Source organism: Acanthochromis polyacanthus, chromosome 15, assembly GCF_021347895.1.
Source record: "Acanthochromis polyacanthus isolate Apoly-LR-REF ecotype Palm Island chromosome 15, KAUST_Apoly_ChrSc, whole genome shotgun sequence".
Taxonomy (NCBI): Eukaryota; Metazoa; Chordata; class Actinopteri; family Pomacentridae; genus Acanthochromis; species Acanthochromis polyacanthus.
Window position 1 is genome coordinate 20,060,884 of NC_067127.1, and position 20,401 is coordinate 20,081,284.

The window sequence follows — 20,401 nt, forward strand, 5'->3', positions numbered from 1 at the left end:
GGCAGTACACACCATGGATCAGTGACAGATGTTGAACTATAATGGGGCCACTGAACAGCAGGATCCTGTCTGTGTGTTTGTGTTTGATTGGCTGTTTTATAGCGTTGCCCTGTGAATGTAGCTGACCAGCGCGTCTTTGCCCTCCAGACATCCCACCTTGTACAAATACTTAGAAATACTTTTATAAAGTTCAAACAAAGCAAAGGTTTTAGCAAAAGCATACACGGATGTAATCAGCCTGATCCTATCCTATCACAGCGATAAGCTGGCGGCAAACGTCTGGAAACAGAGAGGTGTGACAAGCTGATAATGGTCATCAGATAAGGAGGGAGTCAACTGCAACCTAAAGGTCCTGATTAACTAAGTCAATAAAATCTTGAGAGTGAGCAGTGAGTGTGCAATGTGACTTCAGCCTGAGGCAAAGTTCTGTCACACAAATAACTAGTTTTGGCATTTTTTACTCCGCAGATCTTACAAAGGTAAGTACTCTATCTTCACACACTATGACACTTATTAATCTGATGATTCAAACTCATCTTGACGAGTTTGACCTGATGTTACTGATGCTGTTCTACATTCTATGACATTTATTTCACTACTAGTCACAGGCATTTTCTTCTACACCATAACTCATTAGTCCAATTTCTTTAGATTTGTCATCCTCTTGATCCTGTGATCAAAAGTTTATATGCGTTTTGGTCATATATTCCTTTATTCTTTGTATTTCGAATCAGATCTGCAACTTCATCTCTTTGAAAGAAAACCCTTGGATTTATTTTAGTCCATTTTTGTATTGAAAACACATCAGATGTGTATAATCTTCCAGCAGAAAAGAAAGATAATTTGGTAAGAAGCAAGAAATAGTGGAGAAAGCGACCCATCATTTGCTTTCTACTAATGAGTTTTCACTAGAGCTCTGTAATTACACAATTGCAAACAATACCACAAAAAAGAAACTCATAAAAACACATCAGTTTAACTGATTAATAAATTACAGTAAATGCAGCTGTTCAGTTTGTGTCAGCCCTATCATCATATGAGGCTACAGCAACAGGTTGTGGTAGCTCACACTTGCAGGGATAAAACAAAGAAAACATGCACATAACACACAAAAATGTTGGAAAAAGAGAAACCTAAAGGAGAGCCAGATGTGAGCACAAGATCAGAGAGTTGAAGGACCCAGCAACATGTGAGTGTGACATTGTCTGGATTTCTTAAGCTGAATATAGACATATGGAAGAACCAGTGCTTATGTATATTTTAATTTTTCTAGTAATGTTCCTTACATGTTTGTACTATCCTCTTTGCTACTGTAACACTACAAAGTTCCCTTATCTAATCTTATCAGATAATCTGGTGTTAATAAGCTGAATATCTCCAGCAAGATACCTACATTTTATGCTGCAAATATCCACCATTTGAAAAGGTAGTTGTACCATGCTACCAAGTATACAGAAAGTCAAACTGCTAGCACTAGTAGGAGCAGTCAGTCCCCCCAGGCATGATGCTGCCACCACCATGCTGCACCATAGATTTGGTATTAGTCAGGCAATGAGGAGTACCTGAGTGTCAACAGATATAGTTCTTGGAGTTTTGTCCGAAGGGTTTAGTTTTTATATCATCAGAATACAGAACCTTTCCATCATCTCAGTCTTTGAAAATGTTGTTTGCTAAACACCAAGCAGGCTGCCATATGACTTTTCCTTTATCAGTCCACTCTACCATAATGACCTTATGATTATGAAGTGCTCCAAAGAAATTAGGAAGCTTTGTTGGAGAGACACTTAGGTTGTTGGTCACCTCCTTAATCAAGCCTCTTCTTGCATGGTTACTCAGTTAGGCACACGGTCAACTCTAGCAATTGTCCTAATGGCTCCAAACTTCATCCATTTCACAATAACTCAACCTTTGAAAAAAAAAAAGTATAAAGGTTTGATACACTTGTCATGATCAATGTCTCACCACAATTTTCTGTTGGATTTCATAAGTTTGTTATAAAGTTTGTCATGCTAACTTTCTGACCTTTACATACATAGGTCTATGCTGCTAAAGTAAAGTCTAAATTTGATTTGCTAGACAAATCTCAGGGATTATTAAAGCAAACTGGATGTATCTGACCACAAAGTGCCTGTAATTTAGAGAATTCAGTTTTTAGATTTTTTTAATAGAAATATACTAAAGAAATCCAAAAACTTTCTTTTACGGGTTACTGACTGTTTATTTAACCTACATGAGATGCTTTCTGCAAGCATCCTGGTTACTCTCGTATAAGCAAATTAGATGTGTTGACAGTTGTGAGAGAGATTTGGTAAAATTGGATTTTGTCATTCCAACAGTGGTCCCAGATTAGACTATTAGACAGATGGTCAATTTGGAAATTTGATGACTAAAGACAACAATATCTTGATGAGAGCAGCCACTAGAAGACGGGTAAAGTGTGGCCACAAAGCAATGCTATGACTGGCTGTGGCATTCAAAGCACGACTAATTGGTAATAAGGTGCCTGTTGTTGTGCTGACAAATATACAGTGCAGTGAAAATGACATCTAACCCAATTCCAACTGCCACCCAAACCATTGTTTTATTCAAGGTCTTTGTCAGCAACTAGTGGCTTAGTAAACAGCCTTAATTTTTCTCATATGAGCACATCTTAAAACTGCTTTGGTTTTTAATCCAAAGCACCCAACTCTAAAGCCCCGATTTCCGCAATTCCAACAACATCACACACTGATGCACCGTTTCAACGATTACATCAATTAAGAAAACATAACTCGCTAAATCTGAGTTTCTCTATTTTAAGATGCTGAATTAACTGAAGTAATGCTGTCTTGTCTCTAGTTCACAACCGGCCTCTCTGTCTGCCACCACTGCATACGTCACCATAATGGTTCATCGCAGCTGCACTGTTGAGATCAACAACAACTCCAACTACTACACTCTGGCAAATCCAAGGTTTTTACTTTGCTTTTATATCTAACTTTCTCTGAGGAGTGACCTCAGTTGTAGTGGTAACAATGTGTAACAGAAATCCTAAACATTTCCTCTGCACTCGCTGAATAGAGAAAATACAATAATCTGTTAGCTACTCTCAGTGGTAACATGCCCTACCGTTCAAAAGTTTGGGGTCACTTAGAAATGTCCTTATTTTTGAAAGAAAAGCAGTTGTTTCCAATGAAGATAACAAATGAATCAGAAATATAATCTAGACATTGCTAATGTGATAAAGGACCATTCTAGCTGGAAACAGCTGATTTTTAATGGAATATCTCCATAGGGGTACAGAGGAACATTTCCAGCAACCATCACTCCTGTGTTCTAATGCTACATTGTGTTAGCTAATGGTGATGAAAGGCTAATTGATGATTAGAAAACTCTTGTGAAATTATGTTAGCTCCTGAATACATAAAACATGAAATTGCCTGCGTGACCCCAAACTTTTCAACGGTACTGTAGGATTTTAGTGTGATAGCATTTGTCCTTTCTTTGGCTTTTATTTAATTTCAGTTCATCAGCTATCATCTTTAGATTACAACAAACCTGACATTGACACAAATGACAATGCCCGGTTCATAAAGAGTTGCTTTTCCACACAGTGTTATGTGGAAGATCTCGAGTGGTCTGCACAGTCCTGACCTCAGCCACATCCAACACTTCTGTACTGAAACAGAACTCTCTGACTATGACTGGCTGATCTCACTAAAGCTCTTGTAGCTAAAATGTAACCTCATACCACTGTGTCCTATAAATTGTATTTAATCAGATTTGTGCCAATACCATCAGATAAAACATTTTGTATTGCAATGCAGTTTAAATAAACTGTTGTGAGTCATCGTGGCTTTATTAACATGCTTGCAGAAAAACACCACAGACATTAGAATTCCGCGGTGAAATCATTTCTTTAAGCATCGTACTGATACATTTTGTCCTTGTGTTCAGAGTGTTCACTGAGAGCGGCTGCTGTGAGGTTCCTTTGTCACCATTTGTGGGCCCCTGCAGTAATGCCAGTGCGCTGTTCAACAAGGTCACCGGCGCTGCAACCGGAGCTGTTGGCGTCTTTACCTACGACCTTTTCAACCCTAGCATTAACGACTATAGCCACATCGTGGCGGTCATGTACTCTGTGCCCTTTGACCGAAACCTCTACTCCAACTGGTTTGCTGTGGGAATCTTTGAGAGAGGAAATGACTGTGACTATAATCTTTACGACATAATGTATAATGGAAGTGAAATGAACTTTGTAAGAGGAAAGGCTGACGGCTCCAGCATTTGTTATAACGGTGACTACGTGGCCGTCGGTGCCTCCATGTCAGACAATGGTGAAGCAGTTCTGAGGGTGGATGTCAATGATGCTGTCATGTATTAAGCCAACATACTGAGTTCACTGAGTTCATACTGTTATACACGAAATATAGAAACACAAATATATAAATAAATGTTAAATATAGCTAGAAATGCAATGCTTAATTACAAATTAAAAACGTGTTTCCATTAAGGTCATGTTTCTTTTTAATTGTCCATATATAGACAAAATGTAACTGCAGAAAATTTATGTTTTTCTCAGTTTCTGACTGAAGATTTAATTTAGCTGAATAATTTGCTTACAATAAACTGATTGCATTCAAAAGTTCAAAGCGTCCACTGTCAATAAATTTAAAAAATCTAACAAATAATTTATGCATGTCTTTGTCTTGTCTCTCAGGAATGCCGTCAGATTCAAATTGTAGGAGATGTAGCTCTGATATTATCAAGGTAATTTACAGCCATAGAAGTTGGCCATATTTAGTCTATCTTCCTGTCTGCATCTGTACAGACATGAAATGCAAATCAAATAAGTGGAAGCATCTTTGTTCTGCCCAGTTATTAAAGATGTATTAAAGTCCTACGCCAGTCATTGATTAAAAACTATTAACTATACAAAAACTACATATTTTCAAGTTTTTTCTTGATAATTACATGCCTCAAAAAAGCTTAGATGCAACGCTAACGCACCAGCTCACCTCAGACTCTAATCAAACAATTCAATAGTACACAATTGCAAGGTGTAATAATTAAGCACTTCAGCCATTAAAGCTCTAAACAGAAAACGAGGGGGGGATTATATATACTAGCGGGCTCCACCGTAGCCGCGCACCCCCCGCGGACGGTCTCATCGGTCCGGCGGGTTTTGCACTGCCCTTTTTTTTTGGTGCGGACCAGTGAGGCGGCAATGTCGGCAATGTCGGCAGAATTTTAATGAGGCGGTGGCCTATACCAGCGAGGCGGCCTGCCTCGTCGGTTATATGGGAGGGGAAACACTGTATAGATAGTAAAACACAACTGAACATCCAGAACACTTAACACAACCAATAGAAATATCTTCAATTCAACCAGCAGTCCCATGTCAACTCGTTTTAGTACAAGTTGTCACAACTGGTAACACCAGAAATGGCCATTTTTGTAACTGCAATGGGGCCATTTGCTGGCTGTTTCAAAACAGAATTTCCAGTATAGCAATATTTATCAAACCAACAAACTCTTTTGTTGTAGTTATGGCTGAGGTTACTCTCAGCTCTGGACAAACACAAGATTTTCTGTCTTGCTTAAACTTTTCCCATTCTTTGCAGTATTCCTCTTCCTCAGTTGACAGCAGAGGACTGAGTGCAGGAACACCACCAGTTTCCAATGTTATACCAATCAGGTATAACATTATGACCACCCTCCTAATATTGTGTTGGTCCCTTTATGCTGCTAAAACAGACACGGGTGCCTAACTCACTTGGTATGACCATTTCTGGTGTCATTTTTTGTGTACATTTCAAGTCAGACTCGGAAACAAACATTTAAAATGACTCGGATAAAAATCCTTCTTATTCAAAGCTTCAGAGAGCTTTTCCCTGCATCTCTACAGTGAATGTGAAGAGTACAAAGCACAGCAGCCATAATAATGGGAAATATGACAGCATTATCCTTTAATGAGCTTTCTCTACACTGTGTAAGATTCATATTGTAAAAAGGTTTACAGTGCTAAAACATCCTTGACCTGACTGCAAACATATAAAGGGGGTGATCAAGTTTGGACTCACCAAAGACCAGAGCCAGACCATGAGATGTTCCCACAGCAATCACACCTGACACCGTCTAAACACAAGAAATACACAGCTTAGAGCTGATTACAGGAAATATGGGAAAAAATAGATCATGAAAAAATGTTCTGCCTCAACCAAGACTCATATAATCAGAAGCACAAAAACAGGTGCTCTCTATAGTTTTTTAGTATTGGTATTCCCAATCTACTAGATTAAAAAAACAACAACAAAGAAGCAATAAATTCTCAAAATGTGGACACTCCCACATTGTCTCTGTTTCTCCCCTCCCTCTTTTTTCAGTTGAATGTAAATGTAAGTGCTTCTTTGTCAACAGGGCTTATCTTTACTTTCTGCTTCATTGTTGCTTAAAGCAGTCTAAGGCGAGTCTGCATTGCTGTCTGAAGTTAATTTAAATTACCATAGCCATTTAAGTGAATGCTAAAACTGTGAAGCACCTCAGGAACTCACAGTTAGAGCTTATACTTGCAATATTACAGTCAGATTCCAGTTTGGGTTGCATGTCATCTCCACCCTCCCATTTCCTGGATGTCTGTCATTATTTGCTAATAGATGCAAAATAACAAAACCAAATCTTCAACTTCAATTTCTTCCCATTAAATCTCGCATGTGGTCACTTTTCAGATGATGCTATTGCTCAAATAAATCCTTAATGCATACACAGTCAATCCTTAAAGAGTGTGTTAACAAACTGTTCTTTAAACTTTCCCCACCACTCTGATGAGTTGAAATGTTAGTTGATTAAACAAATACTCACTATAGCTGTTGGCAGTCCAGCATCCACTTTGTCCTGAGTGAAGATACAAATGTTTTTATTAGGACTAATCTTCAATGTCCTTCCATTTCTGTGACTTATGTGTGAGTACAAAAATTTGTGTACAACGTCAAACTGTGGGGATCGTTAAATTTTAGTATGAATAATTGGTGAAAGTTAGGCTAAGGTTAGGTTTAGGTCAATGTCTGAGGCAGGATGAGGCAAATGGTTGGTATGGTTAGGCTAAGTCTGGAGGAAATAAATGCACGAGATCAATTCCTGAAGTGATGGAAACATGATTGTTCATGTGTCTATATGAGAATGCATGTGTTACTGTGAGATGTGTGTCTTTGTGTTTTGTGGACAAATTTAGGTTACACGTTTAGTTGTTGGGCAAGAGGATGGGAACACAATAAATTAGTAAGATACTTAACAAATAAAAAATAAATGTGTGTTACAGCCTTACAGCAGCAGACACGATTTGTGCAGAGATGCCTTTGAGCAGACTGTGTCGAAGGACGGACCCATGAACGGTTGCATTCAGATCCACTGTCCTCCTCTTTCTTCATGTCCACACGCAGACAGACATAAACAAGTGCATAGATTTGGACAAACACAAAGACAAAAAATACTTTATTAACTTGTACATGTAAAAAGAAAAAGGGAAGTGCACAAACTTTAAATTCAGCATTTGCATTATTGTTTGGCTGACGATCATGCCTCTTGTGGACTATTTAAGGGTTAGAATGTGAGTTTGTACTAGTTCATGCTTGTGTTGTGGCTGCAACAGTAACATCTACACAGTGTTTGGGTTGTTGTTCTAAAGACTACATATGCTACCTACACAACCCCCTACATAAAATATTTATTAATGCTTAAAGTATTTTAAAATTCAAATTTAATACAAGGTAAACACTTGGCACATCTATCGAATTTTAAGTTGCAACTTTTTGCAACTTAAAATTCAAATTTAAAAATAATCTTTAAATAAAATATTTCTATACATGATGCACAATGCATCATGTAGGTCAATTAGGCATTTAAAATGTCCTGATTTTCCAAGCAAACATTTTTCATTTTAGGTATTGAATTTCCTTGTAATTGGTTTATTTCATTCAGAAAATAGTTTTTGAAATTGGTATTACACACAAAAAAAGCAAGCGTGTAAATAACTATGTAAGGGCATGAATATTTTGTGTTTGTGTTTGTGTGGATTCATGCCGTTTGAGGTGAGCTGGGTCTCCACTGTCAGAGCTGGCCAGAGAGGAGGTGTCACAGGAGTGGGCATCCATGTTGTCTGTGTTTAACACACAGGTGTCTTCCAACACAAATGGTTCCTCCTCATCCTCTAACTGCAACACAGCAAAACAAATGCATCTCAAACCAAAGGGCACAGACAGGGCAGCATAACAGACCTCAGCTAGAAGAAACCTCTCCTAACTACCATTGTGATGCTAAATTGCAAAAGTTTTGATTTTGCAGAAAGGCATGTCTGTAGTGGAATGACCAGCTTCAAGTTTCCACCATTAGTAAAGAAACAGTTTTTAACCTAATGTGCATTGTCCAATCTGTCCAAACTTCACCAGTTTCATCAGCGTGTAAGCCTGGATAGTATTTTCAGTTATAGTCACAGGGCCACCTACTGGCAACAGGAAATTACATGTTTCATTCTTCTGTGCTCCTAGAGCATTGGTGTAAAATTCACTTTAGTTCAGGAGCCACATACAGCCCAATTTGATCTCAACTGGGCCGGATCAGTAAAGTCACAGCATAATAACCTATAAATCACCGAAACTCCAAATGCTTTGCTTTGTTTTAGTGCAAAAAAGTACAATTCTGAAATATTCACATTTAATGAAAAATGAAACCTCGGTTTAATCATTTACACATTACAACTTACACATCAGTGTTTCTACAAAAGCACTAAACAATTAATCACAGCTATCTGAAACTGTGTGAAGTTGTGCAGTGCAAGAACAGCAGTATTCCATCAAACCAAACTCTTTCGTAATGAAGCTTGCGATTATATTGCACCAATGTCCTTAAATATTTTCACAGATAGTATTAGTTTTCACAGAATTTTATTCTTCAGGGTGAAGAAGTGCCTGAAGCACCCCTGTCCTGGTGGGTTGACCAGATCCACCTCAAACATGGTCAGTAAAGCAAGACTTTAATGAGGCTTAGGGGGAAATTGTGCAAATACATTACATAAAACATGTAGTATCCTGTTCCCAGAGGATGGAGCTTATGGCTGTAACTTAATATTTTGAACATCTTTAGATTGGATTGTCCAAATTTTGACTTCAATCTTACATCTCCAGGAGGAGTTTGTCACAGTAAAATGAATAATAATACATCAGAGGAAAATGGAACAAAAATACTGGGATCCTTTTCCAATTTGCAGCACTCCATTTCAAGACAATTAGTGCAATCAAACACTTTTTATAGCTTTTTAACTGGTATTTTCACAACTGTTCCAGCTTTTACAGGTTTGATGCTCTTTAATCTCACAGATTAAATTATCATTATTATATCATTATCATTAGGGGGCTGCACAGTAGAATAGTGGTTAGCACTTTTGCCTTGCAGCAAGAAGATCCCCGGTTCAAATCCCGGCCTGGGCCTGGGATCTTTCTGCATGGAGTTTGCATGTTCTCCCTGTGCATGCGTGGGTTTTCTCCGGGTACTCCGGCTTCCTCCCACAGTCCAAAAATATGCTGAGGTTAATTGATTACTCTAAATTGCCCGTAGGTGTGAATGTGAGTGTGATTGTCTGTCTGTATATGTAGCCCTGTGACAGACTGGCGACCTGTCCAGGGTGTCCCCTGCCTTCGCCCGAGTCAGCTGGAATAGGCTCCAGCACCCCCCACGACCCTAGTGAGGATAAAGCGGTGTATAGAGAATGGATGGATGGATATCATTAGGGTTATTATTAAATTAATAGTTATGATCAGGACTAAACAGCCACTTCAGGACAGCTACTTGTTTTCTTCCTGTCCATTCTTGCATTTAGATGTTTGTCAGGGCTCATTACCACGTTGGATGAGAAATGGGTCGCAAGTGATACAGAACTCTGTGAAACTGTAAAGTACTTATCGTTGAAGAACAGCTTGATAATCTGACCTCACTATGCCTTGCAGAGACTAATGGCGAAACACACTTTCTCTGTACGCATCAGCAGGGGTCTGCGTGTCATAAATGTCATCATCATGTCTACGAGGGTCTGAGTGGATCGTCTGTGTGCAGTCCAAAATTTGTGACCAGGCAGCCGTCTGCACGTCGACTGTGCATATCCCAGGAAAACAAGTAGCGCTTAAAACAAATGTTTTGTGTGTACGAGGAGATTCTCTGTCAAGCACACCTTCAGAACTCATCATTGGCAGAGTTGTAATTGAAGTAATCACCATCGACCTTTGGGGAGCTTTGATTTGTACTTGCTTTCCATCAATGGAGCCCAAACACAAGAGAAGCAAGAAGTTCTCATTTCTCCAGAAATCCTGTGCTGTGTTCTTACACTGTGCTCAGAACACCTCAGGAATAACCACTGATACTTTGTTACAACCTGATCTGTCACCAGCTGCCGTTTCCTTATGTGGTTTTCTGTGTTGGATATGAGGGGAAATGCATACGGCCGTGTAGCAGACCAGCATGGCTGTATTAAGGCAACCCCAATACACACCTGAGCCTTCTCCATCATTAAGTTGGTGTTCTTTTATTTAAAACTTCATTATTTTGCTCTGTGAGCCAAGAGCAGGTCCGACTTACCAAAAGGCTCTAAATTAGATTCATTTGCCTGAAAGACATTCTCAATATGACAACAATTCTCTGTTTTACCATCACTTTTAATAGATACCAATCATTTCATCTTGTTCATTTTGGCTTTCTCCAGAGTAACAAAAGACTTCATTTGTTTAGCTTTTTTTGCTTTACTCTGTGGCAAACCAAAGGTATGCAAGTGTGCACTTAAATAGAACATTCATTTTGACACTTTTCAGAAAGAACAGAGCACGGTGTCCCATGAGGCGCAAGACGGTTTTGTTTTTGTTTATGTAGGTAACTAGGTAGGGATCTTTTGGTAAAAGAAAGTACACAAACCCTTTGGAATTACCCGTTTTCTGTATTAATCCGCATCATAAAGTGAATAAATAAAAACTGGTGTGATCAACACTTGTTTTAGACATAGATGACAAGTACTTGTTCCATCACGTGGCATCTCTACAACACCACAGACATCATGAAACAACCGGCATCATGTCATTTGAATAAAGTGACAGAATGCTGATGGTTTTCGATGAGAACTGTCTTCTTTTCTCTAAGTCAGGGAAGAAAACCATTTAGATGCTGCGATTAGACTTTTGTTGAGTGTCTTATGTGTCTTCAACAAACCCATTAGACATTCACAGTGCTGGGAAAGGAAATCAGAAACACTTGCTCATCAAACTTGCTTGGTTTTTGATGTTGAACTGTGTCTACTGAGCTTCAGTTCAACACACACATTCTAAAGTAAGATACACTGACAAATTTGTAAATGTGATGGCAAACCGTCCAGGTCCAGAGGCACCAAGTCACGATGTTCTATCACTGCATTTACATTATGTCAGCTTTGAGATAATGTTCTCATGTTGATACGACATTTATAGTCAGTTTATTAAAATGTGAACTAAGAAATACCTAAACTCGTCAGAGGTATTTGTAAACTTTTTAAACTGTATGGAAATCAACAATAGTAAACCTTAAGAAATATTTTTGTGGGGAATGGTTCACTAGAAGATGCTTCTTGTGAATACCAAATCCAGGAGGTCTGAGTATGTTTTTAGACGTTAAAGTGGCTCTAACTCTAGCCTTCAGTCCTGTTTCATCAGTTAGACTCTGCTCTTTCTTCATATACTTCTATATTTTTGAATGACGTATTCAATATTGACAAGATAAACTGCAATGATTTGCATTTTATTAAGTAAGGTAGGTTGCATTTGTTCATTACTGGTCCATATTTAATAAAATCATAGAAAATAAAATGCTTACTTTTTTGCCTAAATAGATCATTAGATATATAGAAAGACTGAAAATACTGCACATTCATATAAATGTAGAAGTACAGCAGCTTCTCAAAGCTGATTAAAAATAGTTTCAGAAAGCTGCCAAGATACTCAAAAAGTTACATGTACTTGACCTCACTAAGGATGCTCTCCAGTGTGGGAGGGGTATCCACTTGGGGAATGTCAAACTCCTTATCGTCGATCTGAGAACAGAAGTAACAAAAACACAGAGGGTTAGAATGCAGGATTTGTTTCTCTGCGCTCTCTTTGTTGTATGCATATCTACATCTCCTTTGTCAGTCTCACTGGGAGCTTGTCCTCCATGTGTTTGACCCTAAAATATTACCAGAAACCACACATCAGCACTATGCAAGTGCTACTAAAAATAACAATCCATCCAAAAGCGTGTATTTAGAAGTGGTGGATGAGTTTCCTGCAAGTTGAGCAGAGTTGTAAGGCTGTGGTTAGTTTAAAACAAGCTTTTCTTTTAAATTTTATGTAGGTACAGGGAATGTAACACATTCAATACTGATACATGAGGACTTCAAACACATCTTTTCGAGGGCTCACGAGACTGTCACCGCTGAGAAATTATTTATAAACTTTAAATTTCTACCACTGTTTCTATATTGCTCGGATATCTTCTCCTGAATTTCATGTCTTTGCCTGTCGTTTTTCGATGCCTAACACAATTTCTGGTGTAATTTTTTTTTACTCAAAACTGTAATTCAAGAATTGGTGGTAGAATTCCAGTTTTCATCAATTTTCTGCAGTTTGCTGCAATTCACATTGCAGATATCTGCTTCTGAATTACAGGTATCGGTAATGACAAATCCTAAACATGTGAATGGTAAAAGTGGCATCACTTGTCTTACAACAATGATGTGCTACATCTACAATAACAGCTATATTGGATGAATGTTGGTGTGTATATCCAAAATGTCCTTTTTGAAGAATTTAATTAGGAATATTTGCAATAGATATCCATTCTAGCTGATAAATGCTATAACATCTTGCAATATATTAGTATAAAACATGTAATCTCATTCAAAGTGGGAAGTTTTTGGCAGATTAGACGATATAAACCCCACTTACAATTGTTGATTCATGGCATAAAACATTCAAATTTGCCACACCATCACAGGGATGTCATTCATGAAAAGCTCAAAAGCTTCACAATTTGGCATCAAAAAGTCTTTAGATGAGACTGACCATGTAGGTGTCTTCATTCCATGCTACTAGCTATTCCTAGCTACTCAACAACTTCCTGTTTAATGGTGAAACTCAAAATGCCACCAAAGTAATGCTGTTTGATGAAACCTTTTTCACAGTAACTGCCAATTTATGGTTTCTGCATCCTCTGTTGGACATTAGGACTGCGCCAATCTGCTATGCGGTTGGTTGGCATTTCCCTTCGAACTGAACACACGAGGAAGCAGCAGGCGGTTACAGATTGCGTTCCAGTGTTTGAATGTAGCACATGAACTCTGGAGAAATGCTTCCTGTGTTTGGGCTCTGTCATTGGAAAGCTTGTAAATGGTAAATGGTTGTATTTATATAGCGCTTTGATCCAAATCGCTTTACATGATACGTCACATTCACCCATTCATACACACATTCACACACTGATGGCAGGAGCTAACCACGACCAGGAGCAATTAGGGGTTAGGTGTCTTGCTCAGGGACACCTCGACATGAGCACGAGGCCGGGGGATCGAACCGCAACCCTCCGGTGGCAAGACGGCCACTCAACCCTCAACTGAGCTATGCCGCCCTACAGCTTGTACAATCAAAGCCCCTAAAAAGTCTGGCAGCAGCCACTTCAATCACAACTCTACTGAATTGTAAAGGTGTGGACAACAAAGTATGTCTGTGTACAGTCTCTCCTTATACCAAAGATTTGTTTAAGCACCACTTGTTTTCCTGGCACTCCAGGTGACTGCTTTGTAAGTCCTGGGATGTTACATGAAGCTGTCAAATTCTGTTTGTACATACAGAAATGTTGTGGAGGGCACTGGTGAGACAATTGGCCACATCCATACCAAAGACCCATAAAATGTAAATTTTCATAACACTTGATACAATTATGAACTTTTTTGACATCGCTAACCGCAGTCACAACTACATTTTTTAATTTATTTTATTTTATTAATTTTTTTGGCTGTGAGTCTTAATGTATTGCCTGTTTCATGTCACTTCCTCTGTCTAACATGCACCACTAGAGAATACACACTTAAATCAAAGGATTTTGTTGCTTAAGGCTGGTTTCCTGTGTTCAGTAGGGGTTGCTATCACTAGTAGTCAATTTTGACTGATTTACTGACCAAATTTTAGGTTCATCTGGTTAATCTACATGGAGCAGTTTTCTAAATATAAGGGTCCTGTAACTTTCTGCTGCCAGTAGATGGCACTATGGCTAAGATTTTATAATGGCATGTACTTATCTTTAGGACACGACTTAGAACACATTCTGCCACACCCATACCAAAAGATATATTTCATCATTTCGGACAGATTTGGAAAGTGTCATGAGCTTTTGAGCACCTGTACCCCCTTAAAAAAATCCAACTGTTTAGATCATTGCTATCATTATTTTTATTGACTGTTTATCACAAAATTGTTCACACAGAGACATAGGCAGAGTGGAACGGCTCCAGTGAATTAGCAGAGCTGTATTTAGAAGGTGAGGTACGAGACAGAATTGAAGGTTTAATAAACACAGCAGTGTTATACAAGCATTCCCAGTGTGGCCATTAGGCAGAAAAGATCCCAATAATCCACTTTTAGGTGTTAACGTGATGATAATGTGGTGCACCTGGAATTTTTTATGATGACATGCACCTTCTAGAGCACCATAACATCTTTCTAAAGTCAGATTACCTTAAACAACCTGCCCTAACTGACAAACACGTCTCTCTAGCCAAAGTGTGCAAACACTAAACAAGAAGCACAGCCATGTCCACACATCAAGACAATAACCGCTTTCACAGAGGCTAAGGCGACACTAACAGCTAGTTGCTAAGTAAGAGAAAGTCATACATTAACCTGAAACGGTGTCTGGAAAATCATAAGATATAATATTTTAAGACCTGGACCTTAGTAGGCAATAAAAGCGATAGAATAGAAAAAGATTAACAAAAAGAAGAAGAAGCGCGTATGGAACTGAAGGAGACAAACTGCTACAACATGCTAATAAATAAACTGTAATGATATTGGGTCCAGATATCATCTGCAATTAAAAAAAGAAGAAGAAATATCGGTTGATCCCCAAGAATAATAGTCACTACAGATATAAGAAAAAAAATCAAGAGCAGGAACAAACACAGTTGTTTTAAAAGGTTCCTTGCACTGGGCAATGTGTAATGGCTTGCATTGGCCCCTCACAGCTAGAAGGTCCTGGGTTTGAATCACGGCTGTAGTGTATGTGCTCATCCTCTGCCTGCATCAGATGCTCCAGCCTCCTCCCACATTGTTAAGATAACCATCCATCCATTATCTATACACCACTAATCCTCATTAGGGCAAAGGCAGGCGACATCCCGGACAGGTCACCAGTCTATCGCAGAATTACACATAGAGACAAACAATCACACTCATATTCACACCTACAGACAGTTTAGAATCATCAATTAACCTTAGCATGTTTTGGGACTAAGGGAGGAAGCCGGAGTACTTGGAGAAAACCTACACATGCACAGGGAGAACATGCAAACTACATGTAGAAGGATCCCAAGAAGGCAGGGCATGAACCAGGGATCTTCTACCTGCAAGGAGACAGAGCTAACCACCGACCCACTGTGCAGCCCATTGTTCAGACACATTTAGGTTGACTGATTTTCTAATTCTGTAGGCGTGAGTGTGTATCTGTCTTTCTGTGTTGTCTTTGTAAAGGACCGAGTTCTTCACTGGCTTAGTAAGTTTTTTGTTGCCTGATAAGTGAAACAATCCATTTTACTGTAACCGTGTTTCAAAGAAGAAATGATCTATAGCTGATTACTTTAAAACACATAGTGAGCAGAGAGAAGGGCGTTGGTGGAGAGAGAGAGGTCCATCTCAGACACACCTAGTGAAAAAGAGTGCAGGTGCAGGCAAAAGATACCGACTGAGTCAGTTAAACAGAAAAAGAAGCCCACAGCAATCGATCACATTTGCTATAGCACAGTTGGGGCTGAAAAATTAAACAAAACTTGACAGCAATCCCAATCTTGGCTTCCTATAATTGAATGATCAAGATCGTCTGGGATGTCGATGTTTAAAATGTGTTTTGCTCATAGAAAACAGCCCATGTAGACAAAATAAAATACATTGCCGCAGGCGCGCTTGCTTTTATGAAAACACACAGGAAGGAAGCAGGACGATGGTGAGCACACTCGATTTAACTCGTTTTCTGTAGAAACCAGGGATCGGATCGGGACTAAATCATGTGCTGGTGCGACCAACTGAGAAATGTGACAGCATCCAGTGCTACCACTGAAAAGGTTAGTCTGGAGCCCTGCGCTAAAGCAGGTAAAGCAGCTGGGATAAGCTCCCTGCTGGAGAAGGCGGGATGTAGACAAGGCATGGATGATAAACGGAACAGCTCCAAGACAGTCCCCTAAAAAAAGATTCTGGCTGTTAAAACACCAGTGAATCCAAAACACAGAATTCAATGTACCATCATATAAACATCAACAACTAAAGCTGCATTTTGAGAGACTTAATATTTCCTTTTTATGGTATGGTTAAGAGTATAAAGACTTCCAGTGTTCTTGGAGGGAACCTCATTAACATCACTCAAATTCTGACCACTTCAGATGCACACTGGTCATGCCTAATTGTGATGAATGTGTGGGACCAGTACGGCATAAAATAAACAACATGCCATCTAAAGCAATGCAGTATACAAATTAGAAAAATGCATAAATGAATTTATTGCTATTTTGTATGGTGGGAAAGTCTCCCATCACCCTGTGTCAGGTCACTGTAAAAACATGATCAGCACTCAGTCCACCGTAATGGTACACAGCATAACAACATCCAGGATTAACTGGTGCATGTCAAGTGTTACGACACAGAACACATAGAACAATGTCATCTAAATGTAATACTAACAGCTACTAACTCATCAGTATAGCACAGTATATCCAAAAATATGTTGAGGGTAATTGGTGATTCTAAATTGTCCATAGGTGTGAATGTGATTGTTTGTCCCAATATGTAGTCGTGTGATAGACTGGTGACCTGCTCAAGATGTATCCTGCCTTCAACCTAACTCAACTGGGATAGACTCCAGTCCCCCAATGACTCTAATGAGGATTAAGTAGTGTATAGATAATGGATGGATGGATGATCAGTATACTCCTGTTTGCTGGGCTTGCGGAAGGTATAAGTATGCATTAATATAGCAACTTTTAACATTTGCTGAGGCTCTACAAAGTGCTTTACTTTGCTGTTTTCATTCACTCATTTACACACACATGCACGTACACACACACTAATGGTAGCAAGGCAGTCATAGAAGGTAAGAACCTGACATGCAAACATCTGCTTTAGGAGGCAGCTTCAGGCTCAGTGTTTGCCAATAAAGCCTCAGCACATAGAGGTAAACCACCAGCCTTGTGTTTAGTGGGCGACCTGCTGCCACACAAGGCGACACAACTGGAGTTACTTCAGACAGAGACGACACCAACACATTTACTTTAGGTTTCTGAAAATTGTGAAAATAACAGCACATTACTTGTGATGTTGATTGAGTCGTTGAGCCTGACCTTTACGGTAGCTATAACTGGATCACGTGATAATATTCTGACTGAAGGAAGACGTACAAGAAGATCTGTTCACAAATGTCCCGATACCTTCACAAACCTTTATAGCAACATTTGTGGCATCACTTAACGCCTCACAGCTTTTCGTCTGTTACAACGACACACTATGAAATCACACACGTTTAAAATGTCCTTCTATCTCATCCGACACACTCAACTGAGCCTCTTCTAGACTTCCCAAGTCACAACTGGGCTTATTATTGAATAAAATGTGCTTTTCCAAGGGACACTAAGTTCGTAATATCGTAATACCGTTGTGTAGAATCAGTACATCTCACAGTGTGTTGACGCCGGAAAAACAACAAGAGTGCTGCGGAAGCACCGAGATAAACGTTGACCGCCATGACAGGAGAATAAGCAGAGTCTCTCACCGAGTCCACTTCCATCAGGTTGAGCTGGGAGGAGGCTGAGACCAGGCTGCGGGTGTCCGGGGACTGGGACATTTCTGTGTTTTAATGCACAGACTGTGCAGTATTTCGCAGACCATACGCGCATCCACAACGGTTCCCCAGGCAGGAACCACATTTACTACAGGTTCCGGTCAAAAATTTCCAGAATAAAGTTCAGCAACATGTCGGTCTCACTTAACTAGCCCATTCTGTAGTACAGAAACATATTGAATCGTCAAAGCCAAAGCAACATTTGAGTAGTATATCTAAAAGCAAAGTCATGGCACTACCCTAAATACTGCAAAATTGTAAAATGGTAAGACATGAATGTGTTATTTTTAAATTAACATTTATAATAGGCCAATACTACATATTTGTGTTGGAATCAGCTTTATGGAATTTACAACATACAAGTATTGTGACTGTTGGTGTCACCCTAGGAATAAGGAAAAGAGCATAATAACATAACTATAGCTATATATAACTATTTATATATTTTATATCTATGTATGTATATATATATATATATATATATATATATATATATATATATATATGTGCATTTCAGTGCCTAGTGCACGTCAAAAAATGCAGCTGATTACATAATACTGCATGTCCTATTTAAAATAGTAGCACTTTAGGGTAGGTTTCACCCAGTCAGTATTTATTATTGTTGTTGTTTTTGTTTTACTACATTGCTTTTTTTTTTTTTTTTACGTCTGTAAACCTCTGTGTTTTTCTTTCATGTGTGGGACAACGAATAGAAATTAGCCTTGTGCTAAATCCGGCGTATTCACTGCAACCTTGTGTAAACTGTTATGAGATTGTATGTTCATTAATATGCACTGTCCAGTCCAAATAAATTAATTAATTAAAATAAAATTAACAGAATATTTTACATGTTTAGGCTTCATTGTATTCCTAGGGTATGTAAGAGGCCATAAGCAGCACTGGACATGTAATGGCCTAGAGTGGTTTTCTGCTTACTTACAAGCCGTTGCACAAACTCAGAAGTCATCAGCTCTCACATAATGCCTAAAACTAAATAATTATGTGAAGCCATTTTGTCACTGCTGGAAATTTACACGAGTGAGAGACAGGTAGCGAAAAAACTGAAGATCTCCATGACAGCCGTTCATTACACCAAGAAAAAACAAACCAAATATGGTACTACAAAACTGCTAGCTGGTCGAGGCAGTAAACGTCTTTCTACCCCACGAGATGACTGTGTACTCATCTATTCCGGAGTGAAGGATTGCTTGTATGTTATGATCCCACAGAAGAGCTACTGAAAACCCTAATGCTCGCTATGATATGAAGGTACCAAATACAGAGTGCATTGCAGCTTGCTGTGCATAAGACTGGGTAGCTGCAGACTGATCAGAGTGTCAAATCAGATCCCTGTCCACCGCGGAAAGCAACAATGGTCACATGAGTAGGGGAGTTTGACAATGCAGCAAAGGACAAAGGTGGCCTCGTCTGGGAAGTTACATTTTCTTTTAAATTGTGTGGCCAGAGAGGGAGACCTAAAGGAAACCTCGGGAGGAGATGCAGCAGGATACACAATGGAAAGAAGGCAAGTCAGTGTGATGCCCTAGGAAATATCCAGCTGGAAAACCTTTCATTCACATAGGTTTTACCTTATGTAGCCCTGCAACAGACTGGCGACCTGTCCTGGGTGTCCCCTGCCTTCGCCTGAATCAGCTGGGATAGGCTCCAGCACCCCCCGCGACCCTAGTGAGGATAAAGCGGTGTATATAGAGGAGGTTTTACCTTACCTTCAGATGTTTTGCTCTGCTGACTAGCTGTGGAACTATCCACTGTAGATCTAAACATCTCATCCAAAACAAACACTCAGTATTACAGCTGCCTCTATGCACATCTTCATAAAGGTTTGCCAGAGTTTGTCCATCCTCAAGCCATCTCTGTTAGGATCTTGCTCTGGCCCCTGCCCTTCTTCCCCCTTTCTTCCTCTTTTTCCTCCTTTCTTGTTTCCTGGTTTTGTCCTGACTTTTTGGTTCCCTATCTGTCACCTCTCCCTCATGTCTCTCTCTCTCCCTGCCACTCACCCTCCTGCTCTATCTGTACTCTGCCTGCTGACTACCCCAATGACTGTCAGCTGCAGTAATCACTAAACTCAGCTCACCTGTCCACCAGCTCTCCTCACTATTTAAACCCCACTCAGTCACTCAGTCTCTGCTGGATCATTGATTCACACCCCTTCAGAAACTCTGCTCACTTTTTGGACTAAAGAAAAAGTGAGCTGGCGCATATCCCACCTGGGGACCCTAGTGAGGATAAAGCGGTGTATAGAGAATGGATGGATGGAACTTCT

At 39.4% G+C, this 20,401-nt stretch overlaps 2 protein-coding genes across 7 annotated transcripts in view; one reads left to right on the forward strand and one right to left on the reverse strand.

Moving 5' to 3' along the window:
* Nucleotides 1-18,213, reverse strand: part of vps8 (VPS8 subunit of CORVET complex) — a 53,320-nt gene extending 35,107 nt beyond the window's left edge. For 4 of the 5 annotated variants that reach the window (XM_051959971.1, XM_051959970.1, XM_051959969.1 and 1 more), the window contains exons 1-6: nucleotides 18,049-18,213; nucleotides 12,008-12,076; nucleotides 8,059-8,189; nucleotides 7,304-7,400; nucleotides 6,841-6,873; nucleotides 6,063-6,117 (exon numbers count right to left, since the gene is read on the reverse strand). In XM_051959971.1, the coding sequence (XP_051815931.1) occupies nucleotides 6,063-6,117; nucleotides 6,841-6,873; nucleotides 7,304-7,400; nucleotides 8,059-8,189; nucleotides 12,008-12,076; nucleotides 18,049-18,120 (457 nt within the window). In that variant the 5' untranslated portion in view covers nucleotides 18,121-18,213. The remainder of the gene's footprint in view (nucleotides 1-6,062; nucleotides 6,118-6,840; nucleotides 6,874-7,303; nucleotides 7,401-8,058; nucleotides 8,190-12,007; nucleotides 12,077-18,048) is intronic. The other variant, XM_051959972.1, reaches the window with a different exon arrangement.
* On the forward strand, nucleotides 391-5,414 carry LOC110965982 (uncharacterized). Of its 2 annotated transcripts, XM_051959974.1 has the most exons (3): nucleotides 391-479; nucleotides 2,839-2,952; nucleotides 3,937-5,414. In XM_051959974.1, exons 2-3 carry the CDS (start codon nucleotides 2,885-2,887, stop codon nucleotides 4,361-4,363), a joined length of 495 nt encoding a protein of 164 aa, XP_051815934.1. In that variant the 5' UTR covers nucleotides 391-479; nucleotides 2,839-2,884; the 3' UTR covers nucleotides 4,364-5,414. The 2 variants fall into 2 exon arrangements, with proteins under 2 accessions (XP_051815934.1, XP_022070883.1); XM_022215191.2 differs by lacking the exon at nucleotides 391-479 and having other exon boundaries at nucleotides 2,838-2,952.
* Nucleotides 18,214-20,401: the final 2,188 nt, after the last annotated feature.